Source organism: Cygnus olor, chromosome 14 (genome assembly GCF_009769625.2).
Source record: "Cygnus olor isolate bCygOlo1 chromosome 14, bCygOlo1.pri.v2, whole genome shotgun sequence".
NCBI classification, from domain to species: Eukaryota; Metazoa; Chordata; class Aves; order Anseriformes; family Anatidae; genus Cygnus; species Cygnus olor.
In genome coordinates, this window is record NC_049182.1 from 15,678,896 (window position 1) to 15,694,534 (window position 15,639).

The following is a 15,639-nucleotide window of genomic DNA, read 5'->3' on the forward strand; positions in this document are numbered from 1 at the left end:
GTCAGGTCTTTCATACATTCCTTGGGGATTTTTGTTTAATACACATCCTTTTCCCTTCATTTCTTCATATTCCAGAGTCTAAGCCCTGGTGGAGGCCATGTCCATGGCCTGTGTTTGCAGTGCCCTTATGATGGGTCCTTTTGCTCATCTTGCTGGAATTGCTCTGACAAATGAGGCCAGCTCCCAGCAATATAAAATGTTAACGGCTCTTTTATATACCCCTCTCTAGTGCCCCCCCTCCCCACAAGGGCAGCTCCAAGCTTCGTGCCTGGGCACAGAGGGAGCAGGAGGTGCTGGACCCAGAGGTGTTCTCGTGAGTTTTGGAAGCCGTGCTCTCCCTGCATGCTCAGTTTAGCTGCATTGCTCATTTGGATTGCTTTAGTTGTCGACCATTTGCAGGAATCTTACCCAGATAACAAAAACTAAAAGCAATATCCAGGTGGTTGAAATTTCACAGAGGTCCATGTGTCTAGCTTTCTCGTGTGCTCTTTCTCACTGATTCTTTTCTCAGTACAGGATTTAGACCATCTGAATCCATTTTCAGAGGTTTTTGGAAGTGTTTGCTTCCCTCCAGTGACTAGGCACAGGCACCTGCATAGTGCTTATCTATACCTGACCACATATCTGAAATGCTGTGGGACAGCAGCTGAACCAGGTGATTCGGTGCCCATGAGGAAAAGAAGAAATCAGGGGTCCTCAGAGAAAGTAACAGGCTACACAGATCTGAACAGGACATCACAGCATACAGCCTGAGCCTGTAACAGGAAAAGCTGTTATTTCTATAGCCTTATGAGTTAAGCCATCAGGATCAATAAGCAGTTGAAAGTGATAGTTTCCAGGACTTTCTCATATGAGGTTCAGCAATGATGGGTAATAAAAGGCACGATTTTCATATTAATTCAATATGCGGACTTCACTGCAATGTGAAGAAATGCTATTTGTTGCTCAAAGATTGTAGTAACACTGAAACCCATTCCTGAGTATACTGTTGCTGCTTCTGTGGTGCTTTTGTCAAGGAGTAACAAGCTGATCCTGTCAGTATTTTCCTCTTCTTTTGGCCAAATCCAATCAGATGTCATGGCCAGTGTCAGTTAGTGAGGGTAACAAAAGGTTAGGATAACCTTAACAAAAGCAGCACAAGGGATTGTACAAGACATGACCAGGGTTATGAGAGGAGAATGCCAAAGAAGAGAGAGGTTTGGGGTGCTGGGGGTCAGCCTGGGCGGTGGGACATGGCGGGACATGGCTGCCGCATGTCAGCTCCGGGGGCAGCCAGCTTCGACCAGCATCTGCTCTATGCACCACTGATCAGGGAAGTCTGCCCGCCAGCCCTCAGCATTTGGCTGCATGTTAATTGTTTATCCTCAAGGTAGGTATTTTAAGGCACTGGAAGCGGTCACGTTTGGAAGGGAACTGAAATGGTTTCTCACTGTCAGTTTTGTAACAAGACTTGAGTGAAGTCCTGTAAAAACTGGGAGTATGGTCTAGAAAATGTGACAAGATGGGCCCCTCACCAGACTTTACTGCGGTAAGAGAAGCAATTCCTGGGTCCTGAAAAATCTTTTCATTGTACATAGAACTAGTCATTTGGTTCCTTTTTTAATATTATTTATTTATTTATTTTATTTTATTATTTTTTAGCAAGTTTCATTGTTAAATTACTGGAAATCCTTGCTGACCCTTCAAATGCTTACACTTAAAATGTAATCCCTTCCTTTTTTCAACAGTAATGTATTATAATGTATTATAAACTAATATCCAGTAGTGGTGGCCCAGAATGCTGCAGTTGGAAGTCGGCTAGAAATTCATGACTGTCGTCTTTAATAGCTTGGAAAATCTCAAAAGCTAGGACTTGGTTTGTTAGTGCCCCCAAAAAAAGCAGCTGGCTCAAGTCTAGCAGTTGTTTGGCGTTCTTCCTGTGGGCCCTTTCCCCTCTCCCTTGCTTTGCTCAGACATTTTAATTTAATCATAAAGCACAAAAACCCTTGCAAAAGGGAAGGAGTTGGGTAACATCAAGTCAGCTGCCAGGTATGTGATGTTGCGAGATCTCAGTAAATACACTCTGAGCAGGGAGCCAAGGTTAAGCTGCAGTATGTATCAGCCTGTGAAAGTTCCTCCGACTCGGTACCCGGTGTGAGTGCGGTGCTGAGCTGTGACTGAAGCTGTGAGGGACGACTTCGGGGGAGAGGGGAAGCAGCGACGGCCCCCTCAGCCCCGGCCGCCTCAGCGCGAGCCCCTCAGCGCGGCCGCCCCAGCCCGGGCCCTGGGCCCGTTGCGCGGTACCGCGGCTCCCTCTGGCGGTCGCGGGCCGCCCTGGCCGCCGGTTTAGTCCTCGCCGCGGGGCTCGGCAAAGCCCCGGCCTGTTTCTCCCCCCCGTGTCCCCTCCGCAGCCCCGTGCTCGCCACCCGCTGCCGGCCCCGAGCCGGCGGGCCCGGGAGCGCGCAGCCCCCGGCACCGCGAGGGCTGAGGAAGCTCAGCAAATGGCGGGCTCCGGGGCGGGGATTTACGTACCACAGGGTGCGTGCCCCGAGCCCACCTGATCCCCAGTAAGAATTCAATTAAGATTTTAATAAAACCCTTGCAGAGAGCTGGGTCAGGAAGAGGCCCCTTGAAAAAAAAAAAAAGGCCGAGCACAGCAAGTCTGTGCTGGGAGTTGCGTCGTGATGCACTGTTCAGCGTCTGTGGCTTTCTTCCCTTCATCTCCAGCCAAGCCACTGTCTCCAACTGTCTCAGACGATTGCTCAGTCTCCTAAAGGCCCAGCTATATAAGAGGCTCTGAGGAGAGTTCTCATAGCATTTTCCTCACCACTGGTTTCTCCCCCAGTGTTGTCTCTGTCTCTCTCAAAATCCAAAGACTTCATAACATCTTTCTGTCAGCAACAGAGATGTGTTTTAACACAAATATCCCCTGGTGGGATTTTCTACCATCCTGGCTGTCCACATCCAGCTTTTCTATCATGTGTTAGCATCTTTGCAAAAAGCAAACCAGTGCTTTGCCTGTTTTGACTTCATCAGCTTTACAAAATTGCAGTGTTGAATGATGGCGGTAAGTTGCACAGTTTCTCACGGTCCAGGCACAGACTATTTTTATTTAGAGTTAAAAAGTGAAAAAGTCGGAACTGAGTAATTTTCATCCACATATACGCACAGATGGGGACACCTCACTCCCTTTCCAGTGAAAATACCAGGCCTGGGTATGCTGACAGGCACGAGCACCGCATGGGGTGGCTGCTTCCATTGCCAGGACACACAGACTTTTGTTTGCCTCTTAGTCAAGGCTCTCCTGCATAATCTAGAAAAAGCACACGCTGTGGAGGAGTAGGTGATTAATGCCTGTGAAATCCTGGCCCAGGGAAGAGCCAGCGCTGCCAGATGTGATAATGTTGTTCTCTGACAAATAGCCATAGCTTGGCCTTCCTCAGATAACAGTGTAGTTTTGTGTGCTAGCTTTGGATATTAATCCCACCAGGGAAGGGTTCTCTGTTGTGCAGCCATCCATCCCACCTCCTCAGTGCTCAGCTGTCAGAGCCAATGGGTTTTGGCTATTCTTTTTCCTTTCATTGGCACTTCTGCATAGACTAACCATTACAAATGTGCATTTCCGTTTGTCTAGCACCTTTCAGCTGAAAGTCTAAGTACTTTCTACATATGAATTAAGCATTGCAACACAGCAGTTAGATATGTGGGGAGTACATCGGGATCATCCAGTTGGTACATTGCTTTTACACAGCTGTTTCTCGTAATGTGGCAGATACTTAGCAGAATTCAAGAATATCTAAACAGCAAGCTTGGACCAGCTGTTTTCGAACTTATTAGAGTTGTCAATCCATAAAGTAGTCTGCTAGAGGTGTGGGCCCCAGTACAGGCAAACTCAGGCTTGTTTTTCTGAAGTGTATGCAACCTTGGGCAATAAATCTTGTGTAAGTCCTTGTTTCTTATCTCTGCCCATGCAATTCACTGCCCTTGCATTAGTCCTGATATAACTGTATTGTGAGCCAGACTGTCTACTGGATCAACCGCAGCTGGATTTTTGTACAATGTCTAGCCTTTTTTTTTTTCACCCCTAAAAAGTACTTAGATCAGTATTATGAGCTCCAGGTTCTTGAGCCCTGCCTCTCCAGGATGCTCTCACAAGTCTGAGGATGGACAGCAGCTGTGGCCCAGGCGATTTCGTGTGGGTCACAGACAGGCAGCTCAGTCAGCAGAGCTCCCCGCTAGCCATTTTGTGGCAGAACTAACTTACCTTAAGTTTATGTAAACCCAGTCAGTAAAGATGCTCATATATACTGCTGTCATTTTGTAATCTGTGTAATAATATGTAAACTTTTAATGGCATATGTTTGTGATTCATCCCCAAAACCTGTGAAGACCCCAGCACTGTCATGGGATGTTACTCCAGTTCTGAAACAGCAGTGCTCTCTTCTCAAACAAGCAGGTCCTCAGAAATGCCGCACTGCTGACCTTCTGCCTGATGTTACTTACGTATAATTGGTTATGTTAGGTCCCCTGTAAGAAACACTGCAAAATTAAATTTATTCCAGGGGAAAAAAAAATAATTCTGGTAATTTCCAAGCCATTTAATTTGTTTCTGAAGTTGAGAGCATATTTCCATGCCACAGCTCCTTAATGTATCGGTTAGGCAGGACCGGGTACTACACATGGGCAGCATGTCACGTAGTTTGAGAGGTGGGTCCATCTAAAAGGTGATTCCTCTTTAGAGATGAGTTACTCCTAAGTGTGCCTGTTATTTTCCAGTGATAGTAAAGAAAATCTGGCTAAATAGCTCTCAGACCTCGACATCTGCATTGCAGGTTTACAAAATACCTGAAAGGAATCTGACCTTTGAACTTGTAACTTACTGAGGGAGGATGCAGAGCATATGGGCCATTTGAATGAGCAAAACCCATCCTTTAAACCTACCTTTTACATTTTGAAATGGTATTTACCACTTATGTCGCAATCCCAAACCCTGGCTGTCAGCTCAGCAGTGTCTCAGGATGTCTAAATCCTACAGCTGGTGTGTTGTGTCTCCATCCTTAGGCGACAGAACCAGCAAGTGAGCTGCCAGGGGGAGTCTGGGCAAGAGGCTCACAGGCCAAGCATAAGGCCGGTTGGCAACACTGTGCATGTGGGCAGTTTACATAGCTCATAATTTAATTTCTGCTGTAACCACTACTGCTGTTATAGTCTCTTTATGCACTAGTGTTTGTGTGTGTGTGAAACAGAGGCTGAACCATTTAATCACATGTAGAGCAGTGGAAAAGTCGCATTGCTTCTGTAACTACCAGCTTAATTTGAAACCCTCTTTTACTCGAGCAGGTAATCACAACCTCTCACCCTGTTTTTAGGAGTACAATGAAGCTATCAAGTTGTTTCAGAGAATTTTAGCATGCTTTAGAGCTGAAGCTGCCCAGAAAATAAAAAAAGATAGAGCAATACAAACTGAATTGTACCACTGCACCTGTTAACTTCTGTGAGACTGAACGGAAGATGAGGATTGTTTGTGGCACAGACTAGCAAACAGCTGTTGAGTTACCTGACTCATTGCAAACCTAATGCATTTAAAAATCAGTGTTCAAAATACCTGAGCAATAAACACGCAGTACCTTTAATATCTTGCCTGCTCAGATGACTGCCTGGTCCCTGCCTCCCCCCTGCCCCAGATTTCCTGCTTATTCTCAAGCCTCAGTCTACACCTAAATGTTTCTCAAAGAGCAGGAGCAATTTGTCAGTTTTCCTTGCATTCAGGTAGGACTGTATTGTATTGAACAAAGCATCCCAGTCCTTTACAAGCCCAAAAGTCCTGAATTCCTTCTCTGGCTTTAAGTAACTGATCCTGTCCTTCTGCCTGAGATTTTAGTTACAAGACACTTTGGCTTCATAAGGAAACACTGGTTTCAGAAGCCCCTGCTGTCTCTTGCCCTACACTGCCATCTCTCACAGGCTCTGTGAAAAAAAAAATTGAGTTTAAACTAACCATACAAAACTAAATCTTTTAAGTGATTGGGCTTGCAACATGGGCACCAAGCAGAGTGACACAGGAGTAGCAATCTAAGAGCAGAAAACGGGATGTTTTCATTAGCTTTGTCACCAAAGCCAGTAGATCATGTGGCTAAATCTCTGTTCTTATGCCTTTGGAAACACAACTACAATAGTTACTATTCTGACTTTGTGGAACAGTTGTGAGGATTAACTGGCAGACTGCAAAGCAAGTTGAACATGTGCGTAAGCACAAGCTTTTAATCAGTTTCATGGACAGATACAACCCTCAATTGCAGTGAGGAGCTATTCTTTCCAGTGTTACATATCTATAGGTACTGTCTCCTCAAGTCAGGCACCAGTGATGTTTAAATTTGTACCTTGGAAGCTCATGCTGGAAGAAATGTTGGGAACACAGTGGCCATAAAGGAGCATGGAATAGGAGTTATACTTTGCAAGCCGTAACATAAGGAGATAGGATGTCACAGAAGCACAGGCAGTTCATTGTTAACATCATCCATTTCTCTCTTTCTTTTATTTTTAGTGTGGAAACAGTAAATGATGGGCAATTTCATAGTGTGGAACTCGTGATGCTGAATCAAACTCTGAACTTGGTGGTGGACAAGGGGACTCCCAAGAGTCTAGGAAAACTCCAGAAACAGTCTTCTGTCAGCCTCAATACACCCCTCTACATTGGAGGTACAGTGAGTTGCTCTGGACTTTGAGATGTTGTTTATAATCTTTAAAAACAAAAACCATGGAGATTCTTTTTTTAAAAAATGGAAGTATTTCAAACAGTCACTGCAGAAAAGCAAATCAATTGTCAGTAGGTTTAAATATACTATAAATGAGGTATATTTCTTCTGGAAATTTTATAGAGGTTTAAAAGTTGGGGGGAAAAAAAAAGATTAAATCCTCCAAACAGTAGTAGCACACCAGCTGACTAAACACTTGTTGGCTAATAGTTTTCTCATTGGAAACTGAAGCCAGAACAATGCTTGAAAGATTTTGGAATTGACTAAACTTCTTTTAATAATTTTTTTTACATTCAGGGGAATTTCTGGGGAGGAAGGAGCCAAGTGGGGCAGGGAGCAGATGCCCAGAATAATGAGTATCCCACTGATTAGGTGTCTGGAAATGAAAGACAGGATGAAGTCTGTGCTCTGCCTGATTGATTTTGTTTTTGCCAGACCCCCGCCAATTCCATTCTGGACTGAATGTTGAAATCTCTCCATTTATGTGATATGGAGTTCTTGTGTTGTGTTGTTTTGTTTTTTCTCTAGACAGCCTATTCTAAACACAAAACTCAGCAGCGCAAAAATAGACTCAGAAAGTCTATTCTGTAAGCTTTTTTCTAACCAGATCAACAAAGCCAATAGTAGAAACCACTTGACCATTTGGAGCTGGTCAAGTCTTTCATAAACAAGTCCTTTTAATAACCCTTTTCTAAAAGAACCCTGAATATTGCCCTCGTAAATGAGAAAAGTGGCTAATCTTGCTTTGTACAGAGTGGAATTTTTATAACTGGCTTCTGTTAAGAATGTCACAGGCTATTAAAGAGCACTGTGCATCGATGATAATCTGCTGGTGAGGCCATGACAATTTGTCCTTCTAACTCAGCAAAAAAAAAGATACCAACCCTGTGGCAAATTATACACAGGGAACATAGGAATTAATCTTGTGGAAAAAGTTTTGTTAATGGATGAGCATTGTGGATCAATATTAATTGGTTATTATTAATCAAAAGGACAAACTACCTACTAAGGACAAATCTAAGACTTGAAATGAAGGACTTTATTTGATACCAGAAGTCGTGGGGCTCAGATGAGACATTTTTATTGCCCGTTACAATTCTTCTCGAGTCTTTTTAAACCCCCACTCTTCTGCATGTGCCACCTCTCTGCATCCTGCATTGCTACGAATGCCAGCTGCCCTTCCACTTCAGACCATTTAATTTAAGTCATTAAATTGCCCCCAGAGCAATTGTTGCTAAACTACACTTACACTAACCTTTAAAACAGATCTGAGGCTTCATGTGCCCAGAATCTGGCCCACCTCTCCACCTGGTCTAGCAACCTTCCTCCTAAAGCACACTTAAACCAAAAATGCTGTTTTGGTTTTAAGACTTCAACAGTGGAGTTACTTATGGATAACATATGGAGGCAGTATACAGTTGCACACTTGCCTGTGAAAGCAGCTCAAGCAGACATGACATGCAAAAGAATCTGCTGGCCATCTGAGCTTGTGAACATTTCCAAGAGCTTGAGCAAGACAGAAGTACTCACCCCAAAGATGTGGCCTGGCCTCCTGAGGTGCTGTTCTCTGTCTCTAGATTTCTCCTATGCTAGTTTTGATGGTTTTCACTCCTTGCCTTAACTTGATGATTGAGTAAGGGTAACCGTCTTGCTGTACCACAAAGGCAGTAGCTACTTCCTGGCAAGTAAAAACACTCTTAAATCTTTCTGAAGGATAATTTCTATTGAACTATAGGCAGAATGAGCATTATCTAAGGACATGAACACGTGTCTGTTACCCAAAAATCTAGGCTTTTTTTTTTCCCTCTTTTTGTAATATACTTCTTACATAAGGTGGGCAAGTGATTTTATTTTTCTTCCTCTGCATTTCCAGAATGATGACAGTACAGCTGTGCTACCTCCAAAGGTCCCATGCAAATCAATTCTTTAAAGATTACAAGGGGCTGTGGCAAAAGAAATGTTAGCTATTATAACTTATCATTGTAACTGTGAGCAAGTTGTCCATTTTTTTTCTTTTTTATCTCAAGGGATCCCGACCTCTACTGGATTATCTTCACTGCGCCAGGGTGCAGATAAGACACCAAATGGTTTCCATGGATGTATTCATGATGTCCGCATCAATAATGAGCTGCAGGATTTCAAGGATTTACCGCAGCAGTCACTAGGAGTCCTTCCTGGCTGCAAATCCTGTAACATCTGCAAGCATGGCATTTGCCGGTCCCTAGAGAAAACAAGTGTGATTTGTGAATGTCACCCAGGCTGGACAGGCCCCCTGTGCGACCAGGAAATTGGAGATCCGTGTCTTAACCACAAGTAAGCTTGAATGAATGCTGATGGAAAGGCAGAAGCTTTACACCTAATGCATATTTCACATCTCATCTTGTAAAAACACGCGTGACTATTTTTGGAGGTGCTGGGTTCCTACATATATTATTGATAGTTGTGAATCAGCATCCATGGCAACTTTCAATTTACATTTCTTGTTTTGATGCTGTTCACTCTCTGAATGGCCTCTTGCTCCTGGAGGAGTTAATACTGCTGGTTATACTTTCAGAGGGTGTATACTTTACACATTAAAATAGGAAAGCTTCTGTTAATAGCTGTGTATTACCTCTGAGGTAGGGGGTGTGCGCATTTATCCAGAGGAGAGCTAGCTATGAGATGGAGGTACACATTTTAGTGAAACGCTTGTAACAACACTGGACACAGTATTCAGATTAACTCCCTGAAGACCACTATGCAGTCCAGTGTGAACAGTTTTAAATTTCTCAAATAGCTGACTTTAATATTGCACTCTGAAACTCCCTCTAAAGCGCAAGTTTAAAGGATAGCATGGAGTCACATGCAAAGGGAATATAAAGCATTCATAGTTCAAAGGCTCAATAACCACATCTCCATCAGAAACGCTGGATGAATAGCTTGCTTATGGCAAGTACGCAAGGAAACAGTCCCAGACCAGCAGTCTGCATAGTTCAGTGCTGTTTCATAAGCAGATGGAAGTACTTTGGTTTTAGATGCTACTTTGGTTGCACTATCTTTGGAAGGGGCTTTTCACAAGCACATACTTTCGACAGGTAAATTGACGTAATAAATAATCTCTCTGGTCAGTGAGGGAACAAATTTAACTTTCAGAAGTACCATTTTAAACTTGCTTCTGGGTCTAATTCTGCAAAGCACTGAACCCTGGAAGGTGTTGAGAAGCACCTGACAGATTACAGACCAAAGGTATGAACACCCAAATAAAGAAACACTCAGAGACCCAAATAATTCCTTGAACTGCCAACCTCAACGTGAAGCAGTTCTGGTTGGACAGAGAAAAATGAGGGAGTTCCAGATGTTTACACGATAAGAAATCGCTTCTCCTGTGATCCAAGGAGGGTTATGCAATAATGAATGTAGCCCCCTTGCTAAAGAAAGTAGCTGTGCATATTTGTAATACAGTCTTACTGTCCTACCTTTCATTAAGTCACCTTTGGAGTTGTCTCCTTAGAGACAAGCCCTTTGTGTCCAGGGCAGTACGTTACCCCACTGACAGATGTCTGCTCCAACATTCACAGATTCATCTCAGTGAGGTAATGCAGCCGTAAGGAACAGGTAGCTGATGGTAACACGAGTTAGTTTCCAAGCACATCTTTAGTTAGTGGGGCAGAAAACACTGCTTCACAGACCGTGACCCCCTTTATTCCAGTATTTTGCATGTCTTGACCTGCTTTTGCTTTTACTGTCGACCTGATGTAGCTTTTACTATTTGTGCTTTCTAGCTGCAAAGATTAAAAATGAAAGGTACAAGGGTTCAACATAAACAGGAGAGAATTTTAAAGGACCAAGAACAAAATAAATAAAAGACAAGCGTTGGTTAATGTCCAGTAGGACCTGATGGCTTATAAGCCCTGAGCAGTTTTCCCTTAAATGGATGGTGTTTCCTTCTTCCTGTCCTCAGCCTGTTCCAAGTCTGTCCTTCTCCCAGAAGTGGGGATGGTGTCAAAGAGCCTGCTGAGAATCAGCACCCCTCCCTGTGGTACTGCTCAGATATACCACAGCTCATTGCAAATCCCATGAGCCAGGGAGCCCTTCAGCTAGAACTGCCTGATTAAGTCTGTGCTTAGCTTTTCCATGAGGGCCTTTATTTATCGCACTGTTTTTCATCACCTGATAATATTTGTAGAGTAATCCTGCTAAGGAAGCCTGGGCATGCAGCTTGATTGTTGGCACGTTGTTCCACGTGGTGATCCTGTAAACCTGAGCTGTCTTGTGTGGATGCCAAGTATTGGCCCATGCTCACAGAGGAGCCTGATGTTTTCCAAGAGATCACTTAGGATCACAAATTCCATTCTCTGAATATTATCCAGTATTCACTGAAAACTCACAATTCCTTCACTGTGTTTGACACAACTGCTGTTTCTTGGATCCCTGTCCTGGTATTAAATGGGCAGAAATGCCAAAATCCAAAATTAAATATCCCTGGGAGAAGGAACTTCCACATCTAGCACAGGCCAGCTCTAAATACTTCTCTTTCTCCAGGTGTCTGCATGGTAAGTGCATGGTGGCCAATGTTGCTTACACCTGTAAGTGCATGGAGGGCTACACAGGCATGTACTGTGACAAGAAGAACAATTCCTCAAACCCCTGCAGGATTTTGAAATGCAACCATGGGCAATGTAAAATTTCTGAGCACGGGGAACCCTACTGCGAATGCGACCCTAACTATAGTGGAGAACATTGTGACAGAGGTATGCTTGGCCACAGGGACCAGGAGGTTGGTCTGCTGTATTTCTGGTTTACATCTTTGTTTTCACCTCTCTCCCCTGTAAAGATTCCCAGCTTCCTCCCTCTGATGCAGCTGGGCAGGTTTCATGGGGCATCCCACAGATCACGCTGCACTTTCCTTCTAGGGCTGGGGCTCACCCCTTCTGCCCTGACCTGCAAAGGTTCAGTGGAACTCAGTGAGTTCTAACTTCATCCCTTCTGCCCTCGTATCTTCCTGTACAGAAGGAAGGAGCTGGTTTGTATTATTGCTATTTAGGCTGTGCCTTTTCTGTGAACAAATCAGACTTTCCAAATTATAATGTACAGTCTCACCCGAATGTATCTGGCTGTGACTAAGTACCTGCACAACAGCACACACGTTTTCAGGTATCCCAGATTGCTGATGTCATGCAGAGCAGGCTGACCTTTGATCCTGAGAAGCAGATGTAAAACTAATTCATATTTTGCAGGAATGTTGCAGGATTCAACACTCAGCATTCATTAAGGCATTTCCAGAACTGCTGATCAAAGCCAGCAGGCCCGCGTGGCCTCTGCCTTGTGCCGGATATTGCACATTTGTGTAACGCAAGCTCTGTTTGATAGCAGGTACAAAGCAGTAAAAGATTAGTCCTGCTCCTAGCATCTGTTTGCCTTGAGTATCATTACGTGCGCAGGGCTGCTTGCTGATGTGCGGGGAATATCTGGCAAAATAGTTACACATTTTTCCTTGACATCTCTGTTGTCTTATCAGAGAATCTCTGCCAAGGAGAGATAATTCGAGAAGTAGTCCGTAAGCAGCAGGGCTACACGTCGTGCGTCACTGCCTCCAAAGTACCCCGCATGGAATGCCGTGGCAGCTGCAGCAATGGGCAGTGCTGCGTTCCCCTCCGAAGCAAACGGCGGAAATACTTCTTCCAGTGCGTGGATGGCTCCACCTTCACAGAAGAACTGGAGAGACATGTGGAATGCGGCTGCTCAAAATGCTCATAAGCCCTTCTTCAGTCTCTTGCCACTTTAATCAGCTCAGAAGCGCTATCAAAATGGGACCTATTTACTTTCAGAGTGAAGAAGAAGAAGAAAAAGAATTATTAAGTATATTGTAAAATAAACAAAAAATAGAACTTATTTTTATTATGGAAAGTGACTATTTTCATCTTTTATTATATAAAGTATCACACCACTTTGGGTATATGTATCATATAGTGAGTTATTTTTACCATGAAACTTTTTTAATGGTTGTAAGAAAAAAAAATAAAAAGTTAAAATTTTAAAAAACTATATATAAAGAAAACATAGCCTAACAGGAGAAATGTGGGGGGGGGACTTTATATGTATGCACAATGGACAAATGTAAAGGTGTTCCAAGGACCTGCCACGGCATTGATATGGGCTGAAGAAATCTCTAAGGTTCTGGGTTGGGTCTTGTAAGAAAGTGGATCCCCTTAAGTGACAGCCATTTCGCCTACCCAGGCACCCTGAAAAAGCCTCCCCCTTGGTCCCTTGCTCTGCCTAACACTGCCGATGCTGTTTTGTTCCTGTACAGTGGCTCCGCTCGATATTCTTGAACTGGTTCCCTATAGCACATAGGCACTGCCGTAGCTTAAGGCTAACTACATTATTTGACTATTGTAATACTGTAATACATTTTGCTGTGTATGTTGTATTTATCTGTGTTCACAATATATTCTTCAACAATTGTATCTATAGAGCACAGGCAGCTTTATCCAAAAGATGGGGACAAAGAGAAAGAAAGTGGGGAAATATATGTTGCTTTGGGAATTTGGGGGCAAAATGTGAAATAAGTGCTAAGTAATGCCTAATAAATGACATAGTAGTTTTGTGTTAACTCCTAAGCTATGTTATTTCCCAGGTTTGTGCCTTCTTGCTCCTGGCCTTGAGCCCTTTTTTTTGTATATGAAATATAAGGAATGCACTGCTACATAATTTGTCACGCCTTGACACTTTAACTTGCAAAGGTCATAAAGAGCATGAAAATATTGCAGGTGCCAGAATGCCCCTGCAACGTAATGGCTTTTGCCCTCGCTGTCACTTCAGCCATGGATGTAAGCTGGGCTGTTGCTGCCTGTTCATCAACACAGGTGCCAAGCAGTTGGCTGCCTTTCCACAGCTTTTTTAACGAGCAGAAGTTGCACTATAGCCATGAGAAGGTATTCAGCCAATATTTGCTGATCTTAGCAGCACTCTCTTCTCTGCACAGGGAGAGACATTTACAGCTACATCCCTTTCCGTTCTCACATTTGGTGCAGACTGACCAATTCAGCCAAAGCTTTTCCATCTGCACTATTTTATATCCTGCACTTGTTTCTCCCAAAGGGCTCCCATTACCTTTAGGTGTGTTCAGAACAAATGCTGAATAGGAAGCAGAAGTCATTGCAGGGATAAATTCTCACTGTGAACGTGAGACAAAAATTGACTCTTTGGGAGTGAGTTTGATTTTTTGAAGGTTTTTGGCAGGGCTGTGTTTCAGGGTCAGTAATATGTGCAAAGAGTAACACAAATACCTTGAAGTTCTCTTACTATAAATTTTAAACATCCCTATCAATACTGTTCCATTATCAGTGTAATTTCCTTCATTTCCACGTATAATAAGTACTACAGTCCTTTCTTCAATTTCTCCAAGAGAGATTAATGAAATCAGATATTATTTCTAGCAGCCAAAAGCCCCCTTCGGGAATGCTCACTGGTCTCACCAAAGAGATCACGGGCTCCAGCACAGGACAAGTAGGAAAGCTGAATCAAGTAAATGCATACATTTTGTTTGAATGAGGCTTCAGAAAGATCCACAGACTGGAATCCTGCCATAAAAAGTACAAATGATCCTCATTTGTACTTTTTTCCCGCTAAAGAAAAGTGGTCATGTAGCCATTGCACAACCAAAAAAAGCTCCAACATGCTTGTTGTTCTTCTATTACTTAAATCTCTCCTTAACTGCAGCAGTTCATTCATATTCTTTGCTACTACCAGAGCAACTTGAGTAGAAGGGACATAATCAATAGCACAGCCTTCTCTCAAAATAAGTATCAGTACGTGGAGCCCGCAATCGGTGAAAGAAAAACCAATCTCTAGTTAGTGCTGAAATCTGATTGAAACAGGAGAGTTCAAGAGCCAGGGGAAAACTAACCCTGGTTGCAAATGCTATGGACTTCTTTTTATTTTGAATATAGCATCAGAATCTCAGAGCAGCTGGAGTTTGTGTGTACAACAAAAATCACCCAAACCCACAGATTAAAAATTCATGCAAGTAACTGTAGGCACCTGCACAAAGATGTGCCTGCACACCACTACAATTAACGTTTCATTCCTGCTTAATGCATTTTAATTCCTAAAGAAGCAGCTGCTGTTACGCCAGGCAGAAGAAATCCAGAGTAAGCACCAACTTACAAGCCCGGTGCTCTACTGCCCAACTCATGGCCACTGAACTGCCAAGGCCTGCAGAAATGCTGCCCCTCTTGAACACTAACCAAATCGCATTCCCTTTGTCCCTTGAGCAGCAACATGCACGAGAAGGAAGTAACGTTTACTTGTGGCCTCACACCTGCTTGAGGTGCTTTAAAAGGAATAACCTTGACTGGCAAGGCAAAGCCATCAACATCTCGTTAACAGATCACTCTGGGATTTATTTAACCAAGGCCTTGCAGCAAAGTGACCAGCAACAACTCGGCAAGGCTGGCCTTGTTCCTGGACCCTTTCTGTCCTGGTATTTCAATGCTAAGTGCTGGGACAAAGAAATAATATCTATTTTGTAACCAAATGATGCAATTTTTGTATGCTTTAGGCAGCACTTGCCATTGGATAGTGGATGCTTTATGTCAACGATTCTATGACTTGCTATAGAATTATTTTACGTTAAGAAGAAAATAAAAAGCATTCAGATGTGCCAAAAAAATGTGAGGTTAACTAAAGTGTAATTAGCTCTGAAAGCTTCTCTGTAACCTGCCTAATGTTACAATAGATTTCAACTACTGTGGGTACAATGCAGTAGTTTTTACCTCTATAAAGTTTTAATATAAAGTGAAGAAAGATGCTAACCCTTAAAAAATGGCAATGCAGACTGGTGTGAACTGATGTATTTTATTAATAGATTCTCGTTGTGATATAAGTTTAAATAAATTGTTGGGTTATGGAAGATTGTAACATA

General features: G+C 43.2%; 1 protein-coding gene across 6 annotated transcripts in view; it reads left to right on the plus strand.

The window, feature by feature from the left end:
• SLIT3 (slit guidance ligand 3) overlaps positions 1–15,639 on the plus strand; it is a 513,498-nt gene extending 497,859 nt beyond the window's left edge. For 3 of the 6 annotated variants that reach the window (XM_040573726.1, XM_040573725.1, XM_040573727.1), the window contains 4 exons: positions 6,524–6,678; positions 8,762–9,047; positions 11,256–11,464; positions 12,232–15,639. In XM_040573726.1, the coding sequence (XP_040429660.1) occupies positions 6,524–6,678; positions 8,762–9,047; positions 11,256–11,464; positions 12,232–12,470 (889 nt within the window). In that variant the 3' untranslated portion in view covers positions 12,471–15,639. Of the gene's footprint in view, positions 1–6,523; positions 6,679–8,761; positions 9,048–11,255; positions 11,491–12,231 lie in introns of all 6 variants that reach the window. The other 3 variants (XM_040573730.1, XM_040573729.1, XM_040573731.1) reach the window with 2 other exon arrangements.